The sequence below is a fragment of the Oncorhynchus tshawytscha genome, linkage group LG20 (assembly GCF_018296145.1).
Source record: "Oncorhynchus tshawytscha isolate Ot180627B linkage group LG20, Otsh_v2.0, whole genome shotgun sequence".
NCBI classification, from domain to species: Eukaryota; Metazoa; Chordata; class Actinopteri; order Salmoniformes; family Salmonidae; genus Oncorhynchus; species Oncorhynchus tshawytscha.
The window spans coordinates 11479866-11506763 of NC_056448.1; the positions used below are offsets into that span (position 1 = coordinate 11479866).

The 26898-nt window shown below is 42.1% G+C and overlaps 2 protein-coding genes across 5 annotated transcripts; both read left to right on the top strand.

Annotated features, from left to right (window-relative positions):
• The first annotated feature begins 873 nt into the window (after positions 1-873).
• Positions 874-6260, top strand: LOC112219494 (bone morphogenetic protein 10-like). The gene is made up of 2 exons (XM_024380791.2): positions 874-1513; positions 2093-6260. The coding sequence occupies exons 1-2, from the start codon at positions 1150-1152 to the stop codon at positions 3154-3156; spliced, it is 1428 nt and encodes a 475-aa protein (XP_024236559.1). The 5' UTR covers positions 874-1149; the 3' UTR covers positions 3157-6260.
• Positions 6255-23499, top strand: smad4a (SMAD family member 4a). 4 transcript variants are annotated; one of them, XM_024380789.1, is made up of 12 exons: positions 6255-6332; positions 7389-7795; positions 8022-8196; positions 8307-8336; positions 8441-8644; positions 8946-9083; positions 12359-12466; positions 12743-12793; positions 15948-16131; positions 16350-16518; positions 21619-21757; positions 22161-23499. In XM_024380789.1, the coding sequence occupies exons 2-12, from the start codon at positions 7556-7558 to the stop codon at positions 22370-22372; spliced, it is 1650 nt and encodes a 549-aa protein (XP_024236557.1). In that variant the 5' UTR covers positions 6255-6332; positions 7389-7555; the 3' UTR covers positions 22373-23499. The 4 variants fall into 4 exon arrangements, with proteins under 4 accessions (XP_024236557.1, XP_024236555.1, XP_024236554.1 ...); XM_024380787.2 differs by lacking the exon at positions 6255-6332 and adding an exon at positions 6632-7200; XM_024380786.2 differs by lacking the exon at positions 6255-6332 and adding an exon at positions 6632-6989.
• The last annotated feature ends 3399 nt before the right edge of the window (positions 23500-26898 follow it).

Consider the following 26898-nt stretch of genomic DNA (forward strand, 5'->3'; position numbering starts at 1 on the left):
CTGTGAGATGTCAATCAATCAATAATACCTCACCAAGAGATATCAAAGCTTTGTAATTGGTCTTGCAGATTTTAGAGTATGCTTATTAAATTAATTTATTTTTCATCTAATCAATAAATGTCGCTGAAACATCTAATCAGGAAATGTATGGAAATTCATTGTTGAATATTAGAACTACTGATAAGCATTTTGTTGTAACCAATATACTATAGGGTGGCAGATAGCCTCGCGGTTAGAGTGTTGGGCTAGTAACCGGAAGGTTGCTGGATCAAATCCCCGAGCTGACAAGGTACAAATATGTATTTTTGCCCTTGAGCAAGGCAGTTAACTGTTCCCTGGGTGCTGAAGACATGGATGTTGATCAATTAAGGCAGCCCCCTGCACCTCTCTGATTCAGAGGGGTTGGGTTAAATGCAGAAGACACATTTCACTTGAAGGCATTCAGTTCTACAACTAATGAGGTATCTCGCTTTCCCTATACAGTGAACTCAACAAAGGAAAGCACTGTCATGGATCGATGTACTCTGACCTCTTGTGGAACACCTGTAGCACTGCATTAGCTTGTCAATGACAGTGGTTCTGACTCACTTTTCAGAGGTTACTCTGAAAATGCATGTATGCTGATATCTAGTGCCCTCGCTCAGACGTTGTAAAGAAATATATAGTTTGTCCTACAAGCATTAAGCAACATGTTCTCAGGTGGATTCTTCATAAAAGATCATTCAAGCAGAAAATGATGTGTACAAAGCAAGTCTCCCCTCAGCAGTGGCCCGCGAACAGCCAGAGAAAAGCATGCATAGAGAAAGTAGTAGATAGAAGATGAGTGGAGTTGGAGTTAGAGGTCGTCAGCAGGCTGGCGGGCCCGGAGAGAGGCAGGGGGCGAGCAGAGCCCTAGTGACATCTCCAAACATGTCAGCACAGTGGGGTGGACAACACATCTCACCCTGCCCTCTGCACCCGATCACAAGATCAACAAGGACAAAGCTGTTTTCCCTCGACCCACACACCACCCTTTCAGCCCCAACCGAGACAAACTGCAGCTGGATAGGGGGGAACTGTTCCGCAGGTGTCCTCTGCTAAGGATCCTTTCATATTTCTATATTTGATACTCATCCTTTGGACCTGAACCTGCCCTTGAGTCATTCAGTCATGGTCGCTCCAGTGTTCTCCATACTGGGATACATCTACTCTCTTAGCCTCCTGCCCCTGCTACTGCCTGGTTGGAGCCAGGGCAGTCCCATCTTGTCCCCTGAGGAGCCTCGACGGGGCCCTGGGGCCAGGGGTCTGGTGGATACCTCCATGTTGGAGCAGGATCAGGATGTAGAGCTGGACATGCAGGACTCTCTGGGTCAGTTTCTGTCTACGTTGAACCTCACAGAGCTGGAGGCCCGGGCAAGGCCCCGTGCCACCCGTAAAGAGCCACCAGAATACATGCTGGAACTGTACAACCGCTTTGCCAACGATCACACAGCGGTGCCCTCTGCCAACATAGTGCGTAGTTTCAAGAATGAAGGTAGAACACTTACTTCTATTTGTCTGAAGACATTTTTTATTTTTGTTTGACATTTTCTTATTTTTATCATCCTGAAAATGTATCTTTTGATATTATTAATTGTTAATTGAGCTAACATGAAAAGCCACTCAAATGAGTTTTGTTTAATTTGAGAACTATAGCATTATACAATATATTGACTAATACAATTTAGTATGTCAAAAGGTATACACAGCTGTTTGTTTTCTTTTAGAGGAGTTAATATTTGACTGTAACTGTAAATCACTTTTTGTTTTGGGCTCAGGTTAACTGAGATTGACTTTAAAGCAAGTTTTATGAACTTTAGCCCTAAATTGACAAGAATAAAACATTTTATTTGCCCTTAAAGAAACTTTTATTGAATTGAAATTGGTTTAACAGTTGCCTCTTCTAACAATTTCCTCTTCTTGAAGTCAGATGATATGATTGCAATAAAATCTAACCATTAACAAAAGAGCTAAAATGAAACCCTTATTATTGATGCATTATTTCATTTCAAATTGATTAAATCCAATTGAAGTCTAAACCCAATTCAGACCTTCATTGATATTTTAATTCCAGATTCCTCCCCCTACAGTGTGACGGTCAGGGGCGTGAGGAGACACCCCCTGCTGTTCAACATCTCCATCCCCCACCACGAGCACATCCTCACCGCCGAGCTTCGCCTTTACACCCTGGTCCAGAAGGACCGCAGACACTTTGCCGGCCTTGACCGCAAGGTGACTGTTTACAAGATACACGAGGGGGGGCACTGGAGGAAAGAAGAGGGGAGGGACAGGAGAAGGAATGAGCAGGAGACAGACGAAATTGAGGAAATGGAGGAGCTGGCAACACGGCATGTCTATGGTAAAGACGATGTCTGGGTCACCTTCGACCTGACCAATCAGGTCAACCTTTGGCGGAAGGCAGAGAGCTCCACCCACCGACTGGAGGTCCACATTGCAAGTCTGAGGTGCAAAGGTGGGAAGACCCGCCAGGAAGTCAGAAAAGAGGCTGGAAAGAAAGAGTTGGTCGATGTGTATGTTGACATGGGCTTGGATGAGAAACACAAGCCAGTGGTGATTGTCTTCTCAGATGATCAAAGCAGAGAACATCGTGAGGAGGACAAGGGGGAGCTCAACCGGATGATGGAACATGAGAACGATGTGCCGGCTGACCTGGAGCTGAGTCCACACGGGAACCGGGGGGACCAGGCTGGGAGCGATGCTAGGAACACGGATGGAGTGGAGCTGGATGAGGAGACTCTCATGCAACTGCACTCCAACCTCTATTACGACACTCCTCCCCGAATCCGCCGCAACGCCAAGGGTGATCCCTGTAAGAAGATCCCTCTCTATGTGGAGTTTAAGGACATTGGCTGGGATACCTGGGTCATACAGCCCATGGGCTATGAAGCCTACGAGTGCAATGGTGTATGCAGCTACCCTATGACCTCTGAGGTCTCGCCTACCAAGCATGCCATTGTCCAGACTCGGCTGAGCAGTAAGATTCCACAGAAGGTGTCACCAGCCTGCTGTGTTCCCACCAAGCTAGAGCCCATCTCACTCCTTTACGAGGATGGAGGAGTGGTCACCTACATGCACAAGTACGAGGGCATGGTGGTGGCAGAGTGCGGCTGTAGATAGTCATAGAACTGACTAAAGGTGCAGGAGAGAATTATAGAGACTTTGGATTAGCATAGACTGAGTGGTCCTCAGTTTCACTATCAAAGAAGAAATCCAGATCAAAAGTGCCGATTTGAAAATAATAATCCATTTCCACAAGCATCAAGGATACTTGCTTTGTGCGCTAGTAACTGATATATAGTAGGGCATGAATAATTTATATTTACAGTATCTAATGAACACGCAGCTTCAACTACATTTTAAGATAAAGATAAACAGGGAGGAGTAAATAGAAAGATGACAGAGCAAAAGGGTGCATTATATGATGGAAATTTGTCATTTGTGAAAGTACATTTGTTAGTATATGGAGATGATATAAAATGCTATTTTACAATGCCAGCAATATAATGTGATTTTGTAAAAACAAAAGAGAAACACAAAAAAGATTTGAATGTGAATATTATGCTGTTCTTTATAGTTTGTATATGTTTGTCATCTTACATTTGACTTTAATCGTGACGATTTGTTGGTATGTACTGTCAGCTATGCACAAAACTCTCTTGGTTTAAATGACAGAAAAACAGAACAGATCACTCCTGCATGCCCAGTATATATACATGCTGTTACATAAATATAACCGTATATTCTACATGCAAAGACAGATGCTCATTCTAAAAGAGCGCAGGATGAATGGTGTCTGATATTTCAAATATGAGTGCTTCCATGATGGACTAGATGTCATAAAATGTGAAATGAAATGTATTATAGAAAAACATGTGTTCCAGAAATGTATTATGGGAATGCAACTTTGTTTGAGGTCGTCTTTTACCAAGGCCTGTGGACAAGCCAAGAATACATGTTCACTACAAAAGTTAATCTTGCATAGATTTGAATAGAGTGGCATTGTGCAAAATGGTATTGATCCAATGCAACTGCCATATGAAAAACCTTTCAAGAATGGCATTGCTCCAAAAGTTTTGATATTTATTTTCGGTAATACCAATTACCCTACCGAAGACATTCTTTAAAAAAGTATACTCGGTCATAACATACTTTATATGGGCTAATAAATTCATAGAATAAAAAGGTAGGTTTTACATCTACCTAATTCTAAGGGTGGTTTTTAACCTTCCAGACTTGGAATATTGTATTAACTCGCAAAGCAAGGCTTTTACTTGCCGCATATAGTTAAATGCACTAAAGAGGAACAATGGGTGCATATTGAAGATGAGCATGCTTATCCCCAGAATCTGTTTACTTGTCTATTTTCTAAGGATAAAGCTAAGAACATGAACAACTTCATAGTTAAGAACACTAGAACAATATGGAAGGAAATTAACATTATGGAATAATCGTGGATAGCTTTTCTGAATTCACTGGAAACATGGAAAACCAAAGGCATATAAACCAGAAATGACTTGGTAACAGAAAATACATTTTATTTCCATGACAGAAGTAAAAAAAGTAATTTTGGACTGACCAATGTATAGTTTCAAATACATGCAATTTAAAAGCTATATATCACAAAATGTCGATTTGAAATATTTTGGACATCAGAGCAACCTTGAATATAGAATGTTATTATAGAATAGACAACTTTCACAAATTCCACAGCATAACGGCAGAGTCAGGTCTGAAGTGTAAAACTAACAATGATTCAATAATCCATTCTGTCTGGGTTATGCTATAATATCCAGAAATTGTGAGCAGAGCTAGAAAGTTGGGTGTCTGAAGTATTACAATGTAAATTTACTTTTAATCTGCTGCATATTTCAAGACATGGCATATGGAGGTGTATTGAGATACCCAAATGGCCTCCTCTCATCACTCATCTTGAATTTTATTAAATAAAATACTTGTAAATCAATTAATCCACCATCATTAACACAATGGAAAAATCAAATTATTTATTATGGAAATATTGAAATAGCAAGGGCAAACGAGAAAAGTGAATTGGTACAATTTAAGGCCATGTGGCAACAATAACGCAGGCACTAGGGATGGAGATGAGAGCATGTGGTTCTGGGCAGTAGAGATTTAGTCGTTGTTTGTGTGCATCTGTAAGTGGTTGTTTGTATTCGGTATAAAAATATATATTTTTTTAAATTAAAAAATATATATTAAAACCTTTCAAGAGGAGTGTCATATCAGGTCAGAGAATGTGAAATCAAAGGGTGAACAATTTAGAAGGTGTTATGGCTTTTTCATTTCATTTTTTTCTTGCAGATGACTTTATGTCTCTGCAAAATGTCATACCTCTACATTTGGAGAAAGCAGAAGCAAAAAGGTACAGATGATGTACAAAGCCTTAGATTAAGTTTGCCAGAAAAAAGTTATTTTTCCTGAATACATAATATACTGTCCATGTCCATGGAACCAAATGAATGTTTTAAATAATTTCTGCCCACTTATTATTGGGCTAATCTATCTGCCTCAGTCCGACTCACACCCTCTACCACCCCACCATCACACATCCTTCTAGAGCCACATGCAATGCAAGCATTGGTGATAAGGAGGTGTTAGGGCCTGGAGACGTGTAGACCATCACTCAGGATGAGAAACCATTCCAAGTGGAGAGCAGTAGGGAGAGTGTGCTGTCAGATTCCTGGGCCCCAACACCAACAATCTCTATGGAACATTCAATACACCCCCCAGCCAGCCTCTGTTTACTGGCCAGTCTCTCTCTATTCACCACTGCCTGGCCCCAAACACTCCCACTTCCCTTCTCTGGCATGGATACTCTGGGGCCCTTATCATGGTGTTGCCTGCAGTACAGATGGAAAAAAAACATGTCACATCACCACTCCTCTTCTGCTGTCAGCGGACTGAAGAGAGACAACCTCTATGGAATCACGCTGAACTTTTAAACCAACTGGACTTGGTTCTCAGTCAAGATTTGCTTTTCACTGCCATGCATTTGTTAATCAAAACTATACTGTATACTGTACCTAATAGCTATTGAGTTGTTACAGATATTATTTCAGAGTATTTATTCATGACTTGAAAGGTGATGGTTATTTATTTAGTAAATTTGATGTGCATGTGAAAGTTCAGTAGACTTATTGCATCCTGTGGAAATTAATTATTTTGAGGAAAAATAAACTTTATTTGTTTTGCAGCACGAAGACACGGTTGGCATATGGTGTTGTTGAATGAAATGCCAGATGAAATCTCCAGAATGTTGGATAAGCACATAGGTATATGGTACATTTACTTGGAAACTAATTACACTTGTAGGTTATAAACCAGGAGGAGAGATTGACTCATGAAGGCACATCTTGGTTACTCAAACCTAATTTATGGGACTTATGAACACTTCTACATGAGTTTGTAGGACATGAGTTTGTAGGACAGCTGCAGGTGAAAATTACATTAATATTGTATAAATGACATGTGTTTGTCATGAATGGAAAACAGAATGAACACACCGATAAGAAATCAAAACGGAACTAGGGCCATGTTTTTTGCTGCCCAGCCTGGTTCTCTGAACTCACAGAACATGCTCCCCCTGCTGATATGAGTAGCACTGGAGCAATGCACCCCATTGCACATTTGTACTGGAGTCGCGAGGGCGTTGCAGGGAGAGAGGGAATTGTTTATTTTCGTAGCTAGCGCTTTAGCATTGTTTACCAGTCAGTATATTTCGACCATTGTTTGTCTTGTTTCGCCACTGGCACAATTGAGAAACATCAAAGAGTCGCAGCATATCTCAGAATTAGAAGATAGTCAAGTATTGGCTCGAACTTCGATTCAAAGAACACTGGTTTTGTTGTCGGCGAGCAAGCTAACTAGTTCAACGATAATAACATTTTAGGTTTGCTACGAGAAAGTATTAGCATTTTTTTTTTGAAATGGTAATTTCAGCTACACTGACTATTAGCTACAACTTATCCACACGGGGCACGTCGTTTTTTGATTTTAAGCGAGCCTACTACTGTAGCTAGCTAGCTAGCGTATTATGCTGTTACATATGTAAACGTTAACCATAGCTATTTAGCCAGTAAGCTGGGTATTTGCGTTAGCTAACGTTAAAACGAGGAATTTTATGCAAAATATTTAGCTTTTGTAAGTAATATTTTTGAAACTACCTAGCTAAGATTGTGTAGGAAAGTAGCTAGCTAAGTTTGTGGTGCTAACGTTTGCTTGCTAGATAACTAAACATGGTGGCATTATTAATTTGCTGCCAGTCAATGCTTCTATGCATTGATAGTACGGTAGTGCTCTAACGTTATTTTCTTGCTCCTTCACTGCAGTCTGTCCTGTACACCCCACCTGTAGAGTGAAGGGGACACATTCCATTCTAACCCAGGCAAAAGGTTTCAGAAAATGTGTTTTTGACTCATTGATCTGGAGTGACGACTGAACTGGAAGCCTCCTTAAGATTGAACTCCAAGTTATAGAGACTGGAACGGTGAGCAAGATGTCGATCACAAACACCCCCACAAGCAATGACGCTTGTCTGAGCATCGTGCACAGCCTGATGTGCCACAGACAGGGTGGAGAGAGCGAGACCTTCGCCAAGCGAGCCATTGAGAGCCTTGTTAAGAAACTGAAGGAGAAGAAAGATGAGCTAGATTCTTTAATCACAGCCATCACCACCAACGGAGCTCACCCCAGCAAGTGTGTCACCATACAGCGCACCCTGGATGGACGCCTGCAGGTAATGTGGTAGCTTGGTCATTCATTAGGGCATCCCGAAGTAAAACATTTTGCAACTTAAAATGAAAAAGAGCGTTTCTTATTGGACAAGTTCTGATCGTCCCTCACTGTTTCAGTCCCTTTGGTGTCTAATGAATTCCACCTTGGTGATAGAGAGGAGATAGTACAGCAGTCCTGTAATGCAAGTGTAATATGTTCATAACTCTTGTCTCCTCATCTCTGCTCAGGTTGCGGGGCGTAAAGGCTTCCCCCATGTGATCTATGCAAGACTGTGGCGGTGGCCTGACCTGCACAAAAATGAACTGAAGCATGTGAAATACTGCCAGTTTGCTTTTGACCTCAAAGCTGACAATGTGTGTGTTAACCCATACCACTACGAGAGGGTGGTATCACCAGGGATTGGTGAGTGGGATTTATTTTCTCCTCTCTTGAATACTGTTGTTTAGCCCCTCTGACTTTTCCTTTGAATTCTAAGTTGGATCTCATTTGTGTCCTTCTACTTCTCTTCACAGACCTTTCAGGACTGACTCTTTCAAGCTCAGGTAAGGGAGACTCTCGCTCTGTACTAGTAATTTGCAGTTCACAATGGAGGATTAAAGTGAAGTTCCCCAAAACCTCAACCCTCTCACCCTACCTGCCCTACCAGGCACACTCATGGTCAAAGATGAGTATGAATTTGAGAACCAGCCATCTCACTCCGGCGCGGACAGCCACCATCAGACCATCCAGCACCAACCCTCCAGACCGGGGGGTCCCCAGGAGTTCAGCAGCCCGGCCCTGCTCCCTTCCCCCGAGGGCAGCAGCTCAGCCTCCACCTCTGCCTTCTCCAGCCTCGCTGCTGGAGCTTCAAGTGAGACACTGTGTTGTGTTTAACCCTCCCCTGTCTTGTAGTTCATTACTCCCTTTAAATGTAAAGTTTAATTTTGTAGTGAATAAGCTTCTGACATAAATACAGGACACAGTGGATCCCTCGTACCCCAAGTCATACCCCAGGTCATGCTGAGAAGTTTTTCAGATGTGTCATTCCTGATGACTTTTGTTTGTGTGTGTGTCTGTATCGTGGTGTATGTATGTGTGTTTGTGTTTGGCTGTGTGTGCTTATTGTTTTCCATACCCACCCACCCTGGCCCGTCCTGCTTCTGTCCCTATAGCCCAGTCCAGTAGCCTTCTGTCAGGGTGCCATATCAGTGAAGGTCTGCGGCAGCTATCCTCAGGGCCAGGCCCAGCACAGGGACAGAGCTCACAGCAGAACGGCTATCCCCTGGCACAGAGTGCCACATACCATCACAGTAAGCACCCACACTCAGCCCTCCAAATTTAATACAATACCAGATACAATACTTTTCTTTAATGAATCCGACAGGAAGGATATACTGCTTCCCCAAGACCAGGCCCAAATTCCCATCATTCGTGTCAAGAAAAGATGGAAATACAGGGGGCAGAGGTCGGGGTGCCTTGTGAGAATTCGTTGGCAAGTGGGTAAACTGCCTTTACCATCTGTTCTATTGGCCAACGTGCAATCACTGGAAAATAAACTGGAGGATCTATGATTGAGACTATCCTACTATACTACTATCCTATTAAAGAAGTCTTGGAGGTATTGCTCGTCTGAGGAAATGTACCTCATGATGAGCTGTAGACCACACTTATCTACTATGAGTTTAAATGTATATTATTCATAGCTGTCTATTTACCACCACAAAACCGATACTGGCACTAAGACCGCACTCAACGAGCTGTATAAGGCCATAAGTAAACAAGAAAATGCACCGGGGACTTTAATGCAGGCAGACTTACCTAATTTCTACCAGCATGTGCAACCAGAGGAAAATAAACTCTAGAACACCTTTACTTCACACACAGAGATGCATACAAAGCTCTCCCTCACCCTCGTCAGATGTGGCAAGGCTTGCAAAGTATTACGGATCACAAAGGGAAACCCAGCCGCGAGCTGCCCAGCGAAGCAAGCCTACCAGATGAGCTAAATGCCTTTTATGCTCGCTTCGAGGCAAGCATGCATGAGAGCACCAGCTGTTCAGGACGAATGTGTGATAACGCGCTCCATAGTCGATGTGAGCAAGACCTTTAAACAAGTCAACATTCACAAGGCCATGGGGCCAGACGGATTACCAGGATGTGTATACAGAGGGGACCAACTGGCAAGTGTCTTCACTGACATTTCCAACCTCTTCCTGACCGAGTCTGTATTACCTACATGTTTCAAGCAGACCACCATAGTCCCTGTGCCCAAGAAAACGAAGGTAACCTGCCTAAATAACTACTGCCCTGTAGCACTCAGGTCGGGAGCCATGAAGTGCTTTGAAATGCTGGTCATGGCTCATATCAACACAATCATCCCAGAAACCCTAGACCCACTGCAAAAGGCATCCACAGATGACGCAATCGCCATCGCACTCCACATTGCCCTTTCCCAATTGGACAAAATGAACACCAATGTGAGAATGCTGTTCATTGACAACAGCTCAGCGTTCAACACCATAGTGCCCTCAAAGCTCATCACTAAGCTAATGATCCTGGGACTAAACACCTTCTGAAACTCGATCATGGACTTCCTGGCGGGCCGTCCCCAGGTGGTAAGGGTAGGCGGCAATGCCTGCCACACTGATCCTCAACACCGGGGCCCCTCCTGTACTCCCTGTTCACCCACGACTGCGTGGCCAAGCACAACTCCAACGCCATCATTAAGTTCGCTGACGACACAACAGTTGGTGGAAAAATATATTGGCTGTATAGCACACCCCCTCGTGTCTTATTGCTTAAATTAAATATGTTACGATGTGTATTTGGGGCATCACTTGTTTTAACGATGCATTGTTCCTACAACGGCCGAAGATGTAACGTGCATTTCCCAAAACACCATGCAGAGAACGTTCTTTAAGTGCGTTGTTAGATACTTCGAGGATAGAAAATAAAACCATCACTGCTCTCGGATCAGCTTTATTCATTCAAATCTTACCTTTTAACATTATAATTGCTTCACAATAATGACGGATCAGTTTCTAGAGCGCTATCACCTATGGCTGTAAATATCAAGGTGGCTTATTATTCAAGGCTACCCAACAAATATTTTGAGGCAAGAAATTTGACAGTAGCCTATTGGCACAATAGTGCTCAATTGATTGAACATGAAAGTGATTGAAATATATAAAAATATATTATAGGCCCGTGTAGCCTAAATATATTTGAATGCAGTCATCTCGGTTTTCATTTGAAGCATCTAGTCATCCTTCACTTTTTTTGTAACCATTGTAAAGACTTTGGCGACTTTGTAGTCAACCCTGTTCAGAAGTTATCAGCCTTCACAGTCAGACAAACCTCTTGATTTTATGTTTAGCGGAGATCTTTATCTAACGACGCACTTAGCTGTTCTACGAGTGGTCTGAGGCAGTCGATAAATAACAAGTGCAGCTTTAGTTACGCTGGTTTTGGGAAACACCACAGAGATTTAATGATGCTGCTACTAAGGTTCTAATGATGAACTTAGCCATAAGATGTTTTTGGGAAACCAGGCCCAGGGGTGCGTTCAGTTTGCTTGAACGTTTACTATGTTGCGGAACAGTTTGTGCTGAACGACACGTTTCCCCAAAACGTTCTTGCACGTTCTACAACAGACTTTGATGTACGTTTGGTGGGCGTGGCTTGAGGCAATAAGTGATGTACTTAAAGGGCGATGGCCACGCTGATGGCGTTCCACAACCCAACACCTCCCAGTTTTTCAACTGGTCGTTCAGTACAGCACCGTTTCCATTCAATTGAATATGCCAGAACGTAAACAAGTACTGAACGCAGCCCAGGTCCATCACACTGTCTGGAGGTTCTGGCTCTATGATTGGATAGAGCGCACAGCTGAGCACAGTCAGCACAGATGCTTCTCTCATGTTAGTGTGCACTGAGAAAGTGGGCATGATCATAATCCATATCCCCAACTCTCCAGTAAGTCGTGACGAATTGATTTACAAAACTCAGTACGAGTCTGACTTTGTACGAGACTGAATTTAGGACAAAAATTAGCATATTTCCACTTTGTAGTCAATTTTGACACGTGTATTTCTGACTCGTATTGATGCCCCACAGGCCATTTAAAACCAGAGAAGTTGATTCTAAGGGCAAGTTGACCTTTAAAGGGAGTGGGCACCTGCATTCATCAGCCTAAATATAACTCTCACTGCCTATGCTATTAGCAATTACAGAAATGACCTGCACTTACAAGCAACCATTACAGGTAGCACTCACATTCATCCGCCCTCCATATACCATAACAGCCTTCATATTTCCTCCCTGCTGCTTTTCACAGTAACCCTATTAACTTCTCAGAACCTGGACGTTCTCAACATTTTTCTTCTCTCAAAAAAGCTTTTCAGCATTACCACATTGCATCTCCAGCGGGTTCATTCCTCCTCGGTCAGTTATAGAATTCCTCTCACCCCTGTGACTGTAACCTATGTATGTGTCAAGTGTGATTTTGAGTTGTGGTTAGTTCAAAGCTAGGTCTTTTCTTGCTATATTGATGGTCTGACGCAACGGGTGATTGTTCTGCTTTCAGGTGCCACCTCAGGCTGGCTGAGAAACGGGAACTTCTCCCCCTCAGTGCCTCACCACCAGAATGGGCACCTGCAGCACCACCAACCCATGCCCAACACCCCACACTACTGTGAGTGGCTGTGTTGGCCCCCTCTCTGGGTATACAGCTAGTGGTGCTGCCGCCAACATCTGAGCCTAACATATGTTGTCTCCCACAAAGCAACAAGCTAACATTGATTTCATGTAACAAAGATTATGGTCTTGTGAAATGAGAGCTATTTTCCAGAAATTATGTGAATTTGTACTTATGCCATTCAACATACATTTTTTTGTTCATTTAGCACGAGCAGTACAAACAGCACCATTCTCTGGATTGTTGTCTTATTTACCTGCCATTCTCTTCCAGGGCTCTCGCATAATGAGATTGCATTCCAGACCCCCATATCCAATCACCCTGGTGAGTCTGTGTGCAATGTTATTCAGAGAGTATGTGTCCCCATCTGATCCGGCATGAGGTGTGAAATACAGTGCCTTCAGAAAGTATTCACACCCCTTGACTTATTCCACGTTTTGTGGTGTTACAGCCTACATTTAAAATTGATTACATTTAGATGTTTTTCACTGGCCTACACACAACACCCCATAATGTCATAGTGGAATTATGTTTTTACATTATTATTTTTTTAAACAAATGAAAAGCTGAAATGTCTTGTCGATAAGTATTCAACCCTTTTGTTATGGCAAGCTTAACGTTCAGGAGTACAAATGTGCATAACAAGTTACATAATAAGTTGCATGGACTCACTCTGTGTGCAATAGTGTTTCACATTATTTTTTTAATGGCTACCTCATCTCTACTCCACACATACAATTATCTGTAAGGTCCCTCAGTTGAGCAGTGAATTTCAAGCACAACCACAAAGACCGGGGAGGTTTTCCAATGGTTTGCAAAGAAGGGCACCTATTGGTAGATGGGTAAAAAAGAAGCAGACATTTAATATCCCTTTGAGTATTGTGCAGTTAATAATTACATTTTGGATGGTGTCAATAAACCTAGTTACTACAAAGATACAAGCACCCTTCCTAACTCAGTTGCCGGAGAGGAAGGAAACCGCTCTAACCATGAGGCCAGTGTTGATTTTAAAACCGTTAGAGTTTAATGGTTGTCATAGGAGAAAACTGAGGATGGATCAACAGCATTGTAGTTATTTTGCAATGCTAACAAATGACAGAGTGAAAAGAAGGAAGCCTGTACAGAATAAAAATATTCCAAAAGATGCATCCTGTTTGCGACAAGGCACTGAAGTAATACTGCAAAAAATGTGGCAAAGAAATGTAATTATTTGTCCTGAATACAAGGTGTTATATTTGGGGCAAACACAACACATCACCTAGTACCACTCTTCATATTTTCAAGCATGGTGGTTGCTGCATTATGTTATGGGTATGCTTCTCATTGGCAATACACTTCTCATTGGCAATACACTATACACTGGAGTTGCTGCTTACAAAGACGACATTGAATGTAGCCTAGTTACAAATTTGACTTGAATAGGCTTGGAAATCTATGGCAAGACTTGAAAATGGCTGTCTAGTAATAATCAACAACCAACTTGATAGAGCTTGAAGAATTTTTTTGAAGAATAATGGGCAAATATTGTACAATCCAGGTGTGCAAAGCTCGTAGAGAGTTACCCAGAACGACTTACAGCTGCCGAAGGTGCTTCTAACACTCTGGGTTGAATACTTACAGTGCCTTGCGTAAGTATTCGGCCCCCTTGAACTTTGCGACCTTTTGCCACATTTCAGGCTTCAAACATAAAGATATAAAACTGTATTTTTTTGTGAAGAATCAACAACAAGTGGGACACAATCATGAAGTGGAACGACATTTATTGGATATTTCAAACTTTTTTAACAAATCAAAAACTGAAAAATTGGGCGTGCAAAATTATTCAGCCCCCTTAAGTTAATACTTTGTAGCGCCACCTTTTGCTGCGATTACAGCTGTAAGTCGCTTGGGGTATGTCTCTATCAGTTTTGCACATCGAGAGACTGAATTTTTTACCCATTCCTCCTTGCAAAACAGCTCGAGCTCAGTGAGGTTGGATGGAGAGCATTTGTGAACAGCAGTTTTCAGTTCTTTCCACAGATTCTCGATTGGATTCAGGTCTGGACTTTGACTTGGCCATTCTAACACCTGGATATGTTTATTTTTTGAACCATTCCATTGTAGATTTTGCTTTATGTTTTGGATCATTGTCTTGTTGGAAGACAAATCTCCGTCCCAGTCTCAGGTCTTTTGCAGACTCCATCAGGTTTTCTTCCAGAATGGTCCTGTATTTTGCTCCATCCATCTTCCCATCAATTTCAACCATCTTCCCTGTCCCTGCTGAAGAAAAGCAGGCCCAAACCATGATGCTGCCACCACCATGTTTGATAGTGGAGATGGTGTGTTCAGGGTGATGAGCTGTGGTGCTTTTACGCCAAACATAACGTTTTGCATTGTTGCCAAAAAGTTCAATTTTGGTTTCATCTGACCAGAGCACCTTCTTCCACATGTTTGGTGTGTCTCCCAGGTGGCTTGTGGCAAACTTTAAACAACACTTTTTATGGATATCTTTAAGAAATGGCTTTCTTCTTGCAACTCTTCCATAAAGGCCAGATTTGTGCAATATACGACTGATTGTAGTCCTATGGACAGAGTCTCCCACCTCAGCTGTAGATCTCTGCAGTTCATCCAGAGTGATCATGGGCCTCTTGGCTGCATCTCTGATCAGTCTTCTCCTTGTATGAGCTGAAAGTTTAGAGGGACAGCCAGGTCTTGCTAGATTTGCAGTGGTCTGATACTCCTTCCATTTCAATATTATCGCTTGCACAGTGCTCCTTGGGATGTTTAAAGCTTGGGAAATCTTTTTGTATCCAAATCCGGCTTTAAACTTCTTCACAACAGTATCTCGGACCTGCCTGGTGTGTTCCTTGTTCTTCATGATGCTCTCTGCGCTTTTAACGGACCTCTGAGACTATCACAGTGCAGGTGCATTTATACGGAGACTTGATTACACACAGGTGGATTGTATTTATCATCATTAGTCATTTAGGTCAACATTGGATCATTCAGAGATCCTCACTGAACTTCTGGAGAGAGTTTGCTGCACTGAAAGTAAAGGCGCTGAATAATTTTGCACGCCCCATTTTTCAGTTTTTGATTTGTTAAAAAAGTTTGAAATATCCAATAAATGTCGTTCCACTTCATGATTGTGTCCCACTTGTTGATTCTTCACAAAAAAATACAGTTTTATATCTTTATGTTTGAAGCCTGAAATGTGGCAAAAGGTCGCAAAGTTCAAGGGGGCCGAATACTTTCGCAAGGCACTGTATCTAATGAAGATTAAGTGCATTTATTTTCCATACATATAAAAATACAATTCTACTTTGACATGAGTATTTTATGTAAATCGTTGACAAAAAAAGACCATTAAATCCATTTCAATCTTACTTTGTAATAGCACAATATGGACATAATCAAGATGTATAAATACTTTCTGAAGGGATTGTAGACGGTATAGAGACTGAGACCAATTGATGGTGGTTCTTTCGTTCTGTTCCAGCACCTGACTACTGGTGTTCCATTGCCTACTTTGAAATGGATGTTCAGGTTGGGGAGACGTTCAAGGTTCCGGCCAGCTGCCCCACGGTGACTGTGGACGGGTACGTGGATCCCTCGGGAGGGGACCGCTTCTGCCTGGGTCAGCTCAGCAATGTCCACAGGACAGAGGCAATCGAGAGAGCCAGGTACTCTACCATAGAAAAAGGAAGGATTTAATGTCTTTGCGAAATGAAATGGCTAAGTCGAGTGCCTTCCACTCCCTTCAGTTTTTTATATCATTCATATTTTTGGAAGAGTATTAGTGTACCATAGCAATATAAAGTATTTTTTTTGGATAAAATATCTTGTCATACTGTCTCTCTGTTTGCTTCTCTTCTTCCCTTCTTTCTTCCTGGCTCTATAGACTTCACATTGGTAAAGGGGTGCAGTTGGAGTGTAAAGGGGAAGGGGACGTGTGGGTGCGTTGCCTTAGTGATCATGCAGTGTTTGTGCAGAGTTATTACTTGGACAGGGAGGCAGGACGTGCTCCTGGAGATGCAGTGCACAAGATCTACCCCAGCGCCTACATCAAGGTGAGATATTATATATTTTTATTGTATTCCATTGAGCTTTTATTTTGTACTTTTTTTATTATTTGAATTACTTCTATTCTTATTTTTGTCGTATAGTTGAGAGGGTTACCTGCAAGTGAATATGTCATTGTACTGTGTACACACTATGCGTATTCTGTGGATATGACAAATATATTTGAAATCACAGCCCACAGACTCACTGCTGAGGAATGGCACCCCTAAGTAAACAAGGACATGTTTTCTGATCTGTATTATTTACATGCATTGTGTCTCAGTGGTTATTTGACTGCTATGGAAGGTTGATTGTTCACAAAAATGGTTAAAATCCTTACGTTTTAGACCGTTGAACCTTTGGATGAGCACAGTTTTTCAAATATCTGAACTGACTTTAGTATTCATTTTTGAGAAGATACAAATAAGGCCCGTTTTAAAAGTTAAAAAGCTAAATTCGATTATCCACGTGACATTGTTACATACAAGGATATACCATGACATTTGATGTAATAAACAACAAATGTTTGAATGTAGTTCTTATGACATGCACGCTCAGTAGCTTACATATATATTTCTATTTTTGTCGGCCAATCGAAGCGGGACTTTATTCATTTAAAGGCTACATTTCTAGCAAGTGAGTTGATGAGATATTTAATCAATGCAAGATGGAATCAAAATGACAGAATTAAAAGTTAACTAATGAGGAGGAGTAGGCCAACAGGTAGGTTGTTTAATCTGAATGGGTGTTATGTGTAAACAAGGACAGGGAGAAAGCACAACAAAATATAGCACCAATTAGCCTAGCTGGCTTCTTTTATCCAGTGTTTCCCAACTCCAGTCCTCAAGTACCTCCAACACAAGGTTTCCGTTAGGGTTATAAAAAGATATTGCTATATTGTTATATTGTTCTGCTAATACAGGACTAGTAAAGGCCCAGTGCATTATTTTTGTATCAAAAACTGATTTTTCAGGGGGTGCCGTCTGTCTCATGAAACCGCTTGCATGGGTGGTGCCCTTTTGACAACTGTGTTTTCCCGCTAATTGCATTATGGATCAAACATTTGCGCATGGTCTAATGCCTTGTGCGCATTGCTGTGCTTATAATGTGAAGAATAGTTCAGCAACATTTTAAGCTAAACTTTCTGATCTGTTGCATCGGACTCATTTGCTTTTTAACAACAACAAAAAATGTAACCTAGGCCTACTGATTGTATGAATTTGGCATCTATCTTCCCACAACTGTCCCAGAGTCTGTTTGGAATAGTCTATTTCTACCTCGACAAGCTGACCAATAGAATAGATCATATCTAAAAACCAACTTCTTACTGAATTCTGCACATCAGAATTCGGTAAGGACTGCACATTGTTGCATCATCGACTTGCATGTTCTGTTAATATGAATTGCCATAATCTACATGGGATTTCTGTCATTCTGAGCACCGCGGGTGGACACCCTAAAGGTTACGCACCCAATGCATAAGGGTCCGGCAGATTTCTCTCATGTCCGGTAAATTAAAATGGAAAACTTGTCCACAGCTACAATAAAAATGTGTACTGTAGGGGCAAGCACATCTGATTCAACTTGTCAACTAATCATCAAGCCATTTGATTAATTAAATCAGGTATGTTTGTCTGGGGCTGCGACAAACATGTGGGGGGTACTGGAGTTGGGAAACACTGCTGTAATCGATGCAGTCGAGACCTGCAGTCAAGACCAGCACTATCAGATGGGATGATAAATAACCTATGGTAGCTAGAAGTTTTCTAACTAGCATGAGTCGGCTTTGATACATTCTACATCTCTCTCTGCTTGCCCTGCACTCCTGCGTCCCAAACACACCGGCCCCTCCCCCCGTTGCAACAGCAGAGTGCCACCACTTGTCCCTCGCGCAGCAATAAGTGCTCAGGTTAAAGAAAATAAGTACAAAAAACCCCAATGTATTTCGACTATCCGGATATCAAATTTCATAATATATTATTTGAATAGTGAAATTATTTCATTTGCCCATCTCTAGTTGAACCCCTCTTATTTATTTTATTATTATTTATTTTATTTATTTCATAAATTAAATACCAGTATGGGGATGAGGTAGTGGTACAGGTGCAGATGAGGTACAGGTGCAGTGATCTGTGAGCTGCTCTGACAGCTGGTGCTTAAAGCTAGTGAGGGAGATATGAGTCTCAAGCTTCAGTGATTTTTGCAGTTCGTTCCAGTCATTGGCAGCAGAGAATTGGAAGGAAAGGCGGCTGAATGAGGAATTGTCTTTGGGGGTGACTAGGGAAATATACCTGCTAGAGCGCGTGCTACGGGTGGGTGCTGCTATGGTGACCAGTGAGCTGAGATAAGGCAGGGCTTTACCTAGCAAAGACTTATAGATGGCCTGGAGCCAGTGGGTTTGGTGACGAATATGAAGCGAGGGCCAGCCAACGAGAGCATACAGGTCGCAGTGGTGGGTAGTATATGGGGTTTTGGTGACAAAACGGATGGCACTGTGATAGACTACATCCAGTTTGCTGAGTAGTGTTGGAGGCTATTTTATAAATGACATCGCCGAAGTCGAGGATCAGTTTTACGAGGGTATGTTTGGCAGCATGAGTGAAGGATGATTTGCTGCGAAATAGGAAGCTGATTCTAGATTTAATTTTGGACTGGAGATGCTTAATGTGAGTCTGGAAGGAGAGTTTACAGTCTAACCAGACACCTAGGTATTTGTAGTTGTCCACAAGTCAGAACCGTCCAGAGTAGTGATGCTGGATGGACAGGCAGGTGTGGGCAGCGATCTGTTGAAGAGTATGCATTTAGTTATACTTGCATTTAAGAGCAGTTGGAGGCCACGGAAGGAGAGTTGTATGGCATTGAAGCTCGTCTGGAGGTTAGTTAACACAGTGTCCAAAGAAGGGCCAGAAGTATACAGAATGGTGTCGTCTGCGTAGAGGTGGATTAGAGAATCACCAGCCGCAAGAGCGACATTGATATATACAGAGAATAGAGTCGGCACGAGGATTGAACCCTGTGGTACCCACAGAGACTGCCAGAGGTCCGGACAACAGGCCATCCGATTTGACACACTGAACTCTGTCTGAGAAGTAGTTGGTGAACGAGGGGAGGCAGTCATTTGAGAAACCAAGGCTGTTGAGTCTGCCGATAAGAATGTGGTGATTGACAGAGTCCAAAGCCTTGGCCAGGTCAATGAATACAGCTGCACAGTATTGTCTCTTATCGATGGCGGTTATGTTATTGTTTAGTACCTTGAGTGTGGCTGAGGTGCAGCCATGACCAGCTCGGAAACCAGATTGCATAGCGGAGAAGGTACGGTAGGATTCGAAATGGTCCGTGATCTGTTTGTTAACTTGGCTTTCGAAGACCTTAGAAAGGCAGGGTAGGATAGATACAGTGCCTTGCGAAAGTATTCGGCCCCCTTGAACTTTGTGACCTTTTGCCACATTTCAGGCTTCAAACATAAAGATATAAAACTGTATTTTTTGTGAAGAATCAACAACAAGTGGGACACAATCATGAAGTGGAACAACATTTATTGGATATTTCAAACTTTTTTAACAAATCAAAAACTGAAAAATTGGGCGTGCAAAATTATTCAGCCCCTTTAAGTTAATACTTTGTAGCGCCACCTTTTGCTGCGATTACAGCTGTATGTCGCTTGGGGTATGTCTCTATCAGTTTTGCACATCGAGAGACTGACATTTTTTCCCATTCCTCCTTGCAAAACAGCTCGAGCTCAGTGAGGTTGGATGGAGAGCATACTTTCGCAAGGCACTGTATAGGTCTGTAGCAGTTTGGGTCTACAGTGTCTCCCCCTTTTGAAGAGGGGGATGATCGCGGCAGCTTTCCAATCTTTGGGGATCTCAGACAATACAAAACAGAGGTAGAACAGGCTAGTAATGGGGGTTGCAACAATTTCAGCTGATCATTTTAGAGAGGGTCCAGACTGTCTAGCCCGGCGGATTTGTAGGGGTCCAGATTTTGCAGCTCTTTCAGAACATCCGCTATCTGGATTTGAGTGAAGGAGAAATGGGGGATGCTTGGGCAAGTTGCTGTGGGGTGTGCAGGGCTGTTGACCGGGATAGGGGTAAACAGCTGTAGAAAAATGCTTTTCGAAATTCTCAACTATTGTGGATTTATTGGTGGTGACAGTGTTTCCTAGCCTCAGTGCAGTGGGCAGCTGGGAGGAGGTGCTCTTATTCTCCATGGACTTTAGTGTCCCAGAACTTTTTGGAGTTTGTGCTACAGGATGCACATTTCTGTTTGAAAGAGCTAGTCTTTGCTTTCCTAACTGCCTGTGCATATTGGTTCCTAACTTCCCTGAAAAGTTGTATATCGTGGGTGCTATTTGATGCTAATGCAGTACGCCACAGGATGTTTTTGTGCTGGTCAAGTGCAGTCAGGTCTGGAGTGAACCAAGAGATATATCTGGTTCTAAATTTTTTGAATGGGACATGCTTATTTAAGATTGTGAGGAAAGCACTTTTAAAGACTAACCAGGCATCTTCTACTGACGGAATGAGGTCAATATCCTTCCAGGATACCCGGGCCAGGTCGATTAGAAAGGCCTTCTCGCTGAAGTGTTTCAGGGAGAGTTTGACAGTGATGAGGGGTGGTCGTTTGACCGCAGACCCATTACGGACGCAGGCAATGAGGTAGTGATCGCTGAGATCCTGGTTGAAGACAGCAGAGGTGTATTTGGAGGGCAGGTTGGTTAGGATGATATCTATGAGGGTGCCCGAGTTCACGGATTTGGGGTTGTACCTGGTAGGTTCATTGATAATTTGTGTGAGATTGAGGGCATCAAGCTTAAATTGTAGGATGACCTGGGTGTTTAAGCATGTCCCAGTTTAGGTCACTTAACAGCACGAGGTCTGAAGATAGATTGTGGGCAATCAATTCACAGCTGGGGGCAGAAGGTGGTCTATAGCAAGCGACAATGGTGAGAGACTTGTTTCTGCAAAGGTGGATTTTTAAAAGTAGAAGCTCACAGACCTGTATAGTAAAACAGAACTCCGCCCCCTTTGGCAGTTCTATCTTGTCGGAAAATGTGTGTAGTTTGCCCCATTGTGTGTAGTTCCTAACCCTCCCTGTGTGCTGTGCAGGTGTTTGACCTGCGCCAGTGCCACAGGCAGATGCAGCAGCAGGCAGCCACAGCACAGGCGGCAGCCGCAGCACAGGCAGCGGCAGTGGCTGGAAACATCCCCGGGCCTGGCTCTGTAGGAGGCATCGCCCCCGCCATCAGTGAGTCTCTCTCTTCAGACTATTCATCCTTTAACCTGTCTGCCAAGCAATATATCCATCTGTCTTGTCTCCGAGCATCTCAGGACCTTACAGAAATGGCTAAATGTGTGCACTGCCTTAGACATGTAACTCTATATAGGTAGTGAATCATTCTATCAAATATGTAGTACTACCCTCTAACTGGGCTCGAGTGGCGCAGCGGTCTAAGAGGTATCACTGCAGTACCTTGTTCGAATCCAGGATGCATCACAACCGGCCGTGATTGGGAGTCCCATAGGGCGGCGCACAATTGGCCCAGCAACATCCGGGTTTGGCCGTCATTGTAAATAAGAATTTGTTCTTAACTGACTGGCCTAGTTAAATAAATAGAAAATGTAACTTGTTTGTAACCCTCTCCCTCCAGGTTTGTCTGCGGCGGCAGGTATAGGAGTGGACGACCTGCGCAGGCTGTGTATCCTGAGGATGAGCTTTGTGAAGGGCTGGGGGCCTGACTACCCCCGGCAGAGCATCAAGGAGACTCCGTGCTGGATTGAGATCCATCTCCACCGTGCCCTGCAGCTACTGGATGAGGTGCTGCATACCATGCCCATCGCTGACCCCCAGCCCCTGGACTGAGTTATAGAACGGCAACACTAACTCGACACATGCTGGACTGACTGACTGCACATGCCGCGTAGGCTAGCCATTTGAACGCTGTCCGGGATGAGAGAGGGGTGTGAATTATTAATTTTTTCTACCCACTGGCATCAAAGCCAGACAGGGTTCCTTCTCTGAAGATACCAGCTCATGAATCTGTTTTCTACTTGCCTCAGAATCAGGATATACAGTCATTACTCATGGATGCTTTTCATTCTGTTCTATTCATATCATCCTGTTCATTGACTGACAGAAGGCCATGACATGACACTTTATATACTGTATTTGAGTTTCAATGCTGTTTTTTTTTTATGGCATATTAGCTTAATTAAGCACTTTATTGGTTTGCTTTTCATGTGCTTGTTTTCAGTATGTTAGCTTAATTAAGCACTTTATTGGTTTGCTTTTCATGTGCTTGTTTTCAGTATGTTTAGGTATACAGTGTGAGGAAGGGTAGTTTCCACAAACATTTCTAGTTTATCTTAGAATATTCAGCTTTTGTAGCGATGAGTGGGATCCAGGCCAGATGGTGTTCACTTCAATAATGTTTTCAGATGCCTCAATGTCTAGACAGGTGTTCAGTTCATTAACATTTTTATCTCCACTTCATATTTCTGTAATCGTGACTTTGATGAATTGACTTGTGGTAACATTCCTTGGAGATAATGGAGGAAAGGTAAGGAAGTCTGAAGCCATATTGATGCCAAATGAACCCATATGAAAGGAAACAGTTCAGAGCACAGTCGTGTGTCAGTATTGTGAAAGTTGTAAATAAATACATGTTTTTATGACCAGATCCTGCATTGAGAATATCAGCAATTGTGTGGGCCTGGACTACTTGTCACCGGGTTGTTCGAGCCGTGGTATGAGACAATATACCACAGGTATGATGCAAAACTACTTGTTTACTGTTCTAATTATGTTGGTAACATGTTTATAATAGCAATGTGGCACTCCATTTTTGGGCCTTATTGCTTAATTATATATTTTTCTGCCTTATGAGCATATGTTTTAAAGTTAGAAAATGATATGTAGGCTAAGGACAGATGTGATCCAGTGCTTGTCCTTTACCTTCATAATTAATGGAAATAAAATGGTGTATAATTTGTTGTGTTCATTCTTTCGCTTGGTCTTAGCACACAGCAAGGTTCTCCCTGTGGTGTATAAGAGGAAACACATCAGTCGAGTACTTCAGCAGGTGGCTGTCCTATTGCCTCTGACAAAAATATGTAGTGTAAATTTCCAGCCGATTCGACATGTTGCCTTACCACTGATTATACAGCAGTTCATCACCAATACTTTTATCTGTTCATCTTGTGTGTCCCTTCTATGACAACAGTCATTACAATGACTTATTTTTAACAAGAAAAAGTTTAATTTAAAGACAAGCCACAAATTAAGAAAACAACACAAAGCTAGCCTGAGCTCAAGTCTGAAATATTCAGAAAACCAAACTACATGTCTTTAATAGTTCCTATATTTCCATCATTACGACACACTGAGGGCTCTATTCAATCTATCGCTGAAGCTTTACAGATTGCGCAATAGAACTGTAAAAGTTATTTCCGATTGAGCCGACATATGCAGCGTTTACCGTGAATGCAGTCTCCGCTAACGTGGGAACATTGCCTTTAAATTGAATAGAGCCCTTGGCCTTAATGTTAATATGCCTTTATAAATATAAAAGTTCCACAGTTTCATCTTTTATGTAAAATACACATTACAAATCACCCTACACTTATTGGTTTTCTCTTGCCAATTTCAGAAGATAGTATATACTAAGACGTAACTTGAAACAAAAAGAAAGTCACATGATATGTATATATAAATACAATACATTATCCAAAACAAGAGAAATCACCAAAGTACTTTTGCCAACATATCAGATGAAATCTCATCCAAAAAGAACAAAACAAATATTTAAGAGACAAATAAATATTTCTTCCCATTTTGTCTATATTTACATCTTAGGGGGAAAGGGGTTCAAGGAAAAGGTTTCCCTAATATCCACTGCCAAATGCTTGTGCTTGCATTAGAGCGTGCTACAGTGGGCCACAACTCACTAGACCGTCAAATGGCACTTAAAATAGATCAAGAAAATATTGAAAATCAAACTGAATAAAGCCACCATACAGCAATCAGTGAATATCATACAACAAAAGGAAATGATAATGATAGTACAGTGTTGCCATTGGCAAATATCCCAGTCCAGTAGTACTCCAATCTTTCTCTTAGTTTAGTGATAATGTAAATCTGTAGTAGTTCTCTCCTAAAGCTCCATCCAACAGCAAATATGTGGAGAAAGCCCCACCCAGTGTAAACTGTCATGTTTGGTCATTGGTCAGTGACAGTTGACCAGTAGTCAGTTGGATGAGGTCAGAATTAAGGATAGGACTGTACGATCCCATAGGCCCATATCCTCTTCTACATGTGAGCAGCCATTTTCACCTCTTCCATAAAGTCTGCTCTAAAGAGCCTGTGTCTGGAGCCATGGAGTCAGACCAGAGACGTTAGGCCCAGCTGTCTGGGTCAAATTAAAGGCACTGGAGTCTTGTGGATCAGTGAAGCTGATGTATTCTCACCACTTCCAACTGACAGTTTGAGAATAGCTGATATGTTTTTCAGGATGTCAAGATTGTTTCCTTTTCATTTTTTGTTGTTGTAGTTGCTGTATCAAACCTTTTAGGTTAGAAATGGGCTCAATTAATCAAGGCCTTATTGTCTTCTAACGCCACACGTTGCCAGGAGCCATCAGTGACGTAAGACAATGGGGAAGGACCTATAATATTTTTTGTTCCAAACAAATAAACGTATTACTTTTTGTGAATGGTTATCTGTGATTACAACATAATTTTTGTTGACAGAATTGGTCCAGTTTTGAAACAGGCCGGTTTGATGAGGTCGCAGAGTGAATACAGCATTTACAATCTGGCACATATTCCAAAGAAAACCAAACACAAAGTAGACGAACCAATAGATTCTAGCAGCACAAAAAGGCATGCAAGATCAAAAAAAGCACTTTCAAGATTCTAAAGCACATCTGTAAGCTTTTTGCACTCCAGGCACAAATGAATACACAATTCATCTTAACATCTTCAGTATTTTCCGGACAAAAAGGTCAATGTTCAAAGTTCAAGAGCCATCTCTAATGACATGTTAGGTGACTGACTGTACAGTCAGGTTGAGTAAGATCTTGTAATTTCTGTGTGGTCAGAGTTTGACATGTAAACAAATGCCCAAAGCTTTCAATAACCTGTAAGCAAGGTCAATTGCCTTTTCAGTCTAAAGTGAATGCACTTTATCTTCAGTGAACTAGTAAAAGGCATTATCAGTAGAATGGCCCTTTCTCATAAAGTAAATCACACATGCACAATCTGCTAAGTACCATATATATCTAAAGAAAATGTAGTTGATAAAATAAATTCATGATCCTCTGAAAACATAATTTCCAGTTTTTTAGCAGGTACATTTTGTTTCTCAGTAGTAAAAATCGTCAGAACTCATACACCACAAGACCAAAAGTATGTGGACACCTGCTCGTCGAACATCTGATTTCAAAATCATGGGCATTAATATGGAGTTGGTCTCTCCTTTGCTGCTATAACAGCCTCCACTCTTCTGGGAAGGCTTTTACGCCTGGCTTGCATTCAGCCTTCCAATTCATCCCAAAGATGTTCGATGGGGTTGAGGTCAGGGTCTGTGCCTGCAAGTTTTTGTGCTGACGTTGCTTCCAGAGGCAGTTTAGAACTCGTTAGTGAGTGTTGCAACTGAGGAGAGACGATTTTTACGCGCTACGCGCTTCAGCACTCGGTGTTCCCGCTCTGTGAACTTGTGTGGCCTACCACTTCACTTCGGAGTGGTTGTTACTCCTAGACGTTTCCACTTCACAATAACAGCACTTAGAGTTGACTGGGGCAGCTCTAGCAGGGCAGAAATTTGACGAACTGACCTGTTGGAAATGACGGTGCCACGTTGAAAGTCACTGAGCTCTTCAGTGAGGTCAAACTACTGACAAAGTTTGTCTATGGAGATTGCATGGCTGTGTGATCGATGATTTTATACACCTGTCAGCAACGGGTGTGGCTGAAATAGCTGAATCCACTGATTTGAAGGGATGTCCACATACTTTTGTATATATAGTGTAATTTCATTTTCAAGACCGGTATGGATACGTGTGCATAACTTAAGAATAACTTCTCAAATAGTAAAACAAAAGCACAATAAATACCAATAAATAAAGTCTAGGCAAAGCATTGGTGCATACAGTTCTCCAGATATGAGAGTTAAACAAAAAACAGAAAAGTAATTTCAGTAGTATCAACAAGATTCTTCCAGTTCAACACCTTTTGCCAGTGTGTTGTCCATTTCCTAAAAGTGATCAATAACAGTTCAAGTACAAAATGTGTATCCAGTGTCGTCAGAAGCTGGTCCCCATGCCCCCGCCAATTTCACAGTCAATCGACCAATCACAGAAGAGCTAGCTACCAACGAAACAACCACGGATG

Bases quoted from the DNA above. Each gene is read 5' to 3' on its own strand.
- LOC112219494 (XM_024380791.2), top strand. From the start codon at position 1,150: ATGGTCGCTCCAGTGTTCTCCATACTGGGATACATCTACTCTCTTAGC. The intron at 1,514-2,092 runs GTAGAACACTTA...TTTTAATTCCAG, and splicing joins GCGTAGTTTCAAGAATGAAG to ATTCCTCCCCCTACAGTGTG.
- smad4a (XM_024380789.1), top strand. From the start codon at position 7,556: ATGTCGATCACAAACACCCCCACAAGCAATGACGCTTGTCTGAGCATC. The intron at 8,197-8,306 runs GTGAGTGGGATT...TTCTCTTCACAG, and splicing joins GGTGGTATCACCAGGGATTG to ACCTTTCAGGACTGACTCTT. The intron at 8,645-8,945 runs GTGAGACACTGT...CTGTCCCTATAG, and splicing joins CCTCGCTGCTGGAGCTTCAA to CCCAGTCCAGTAGCCTTCTG.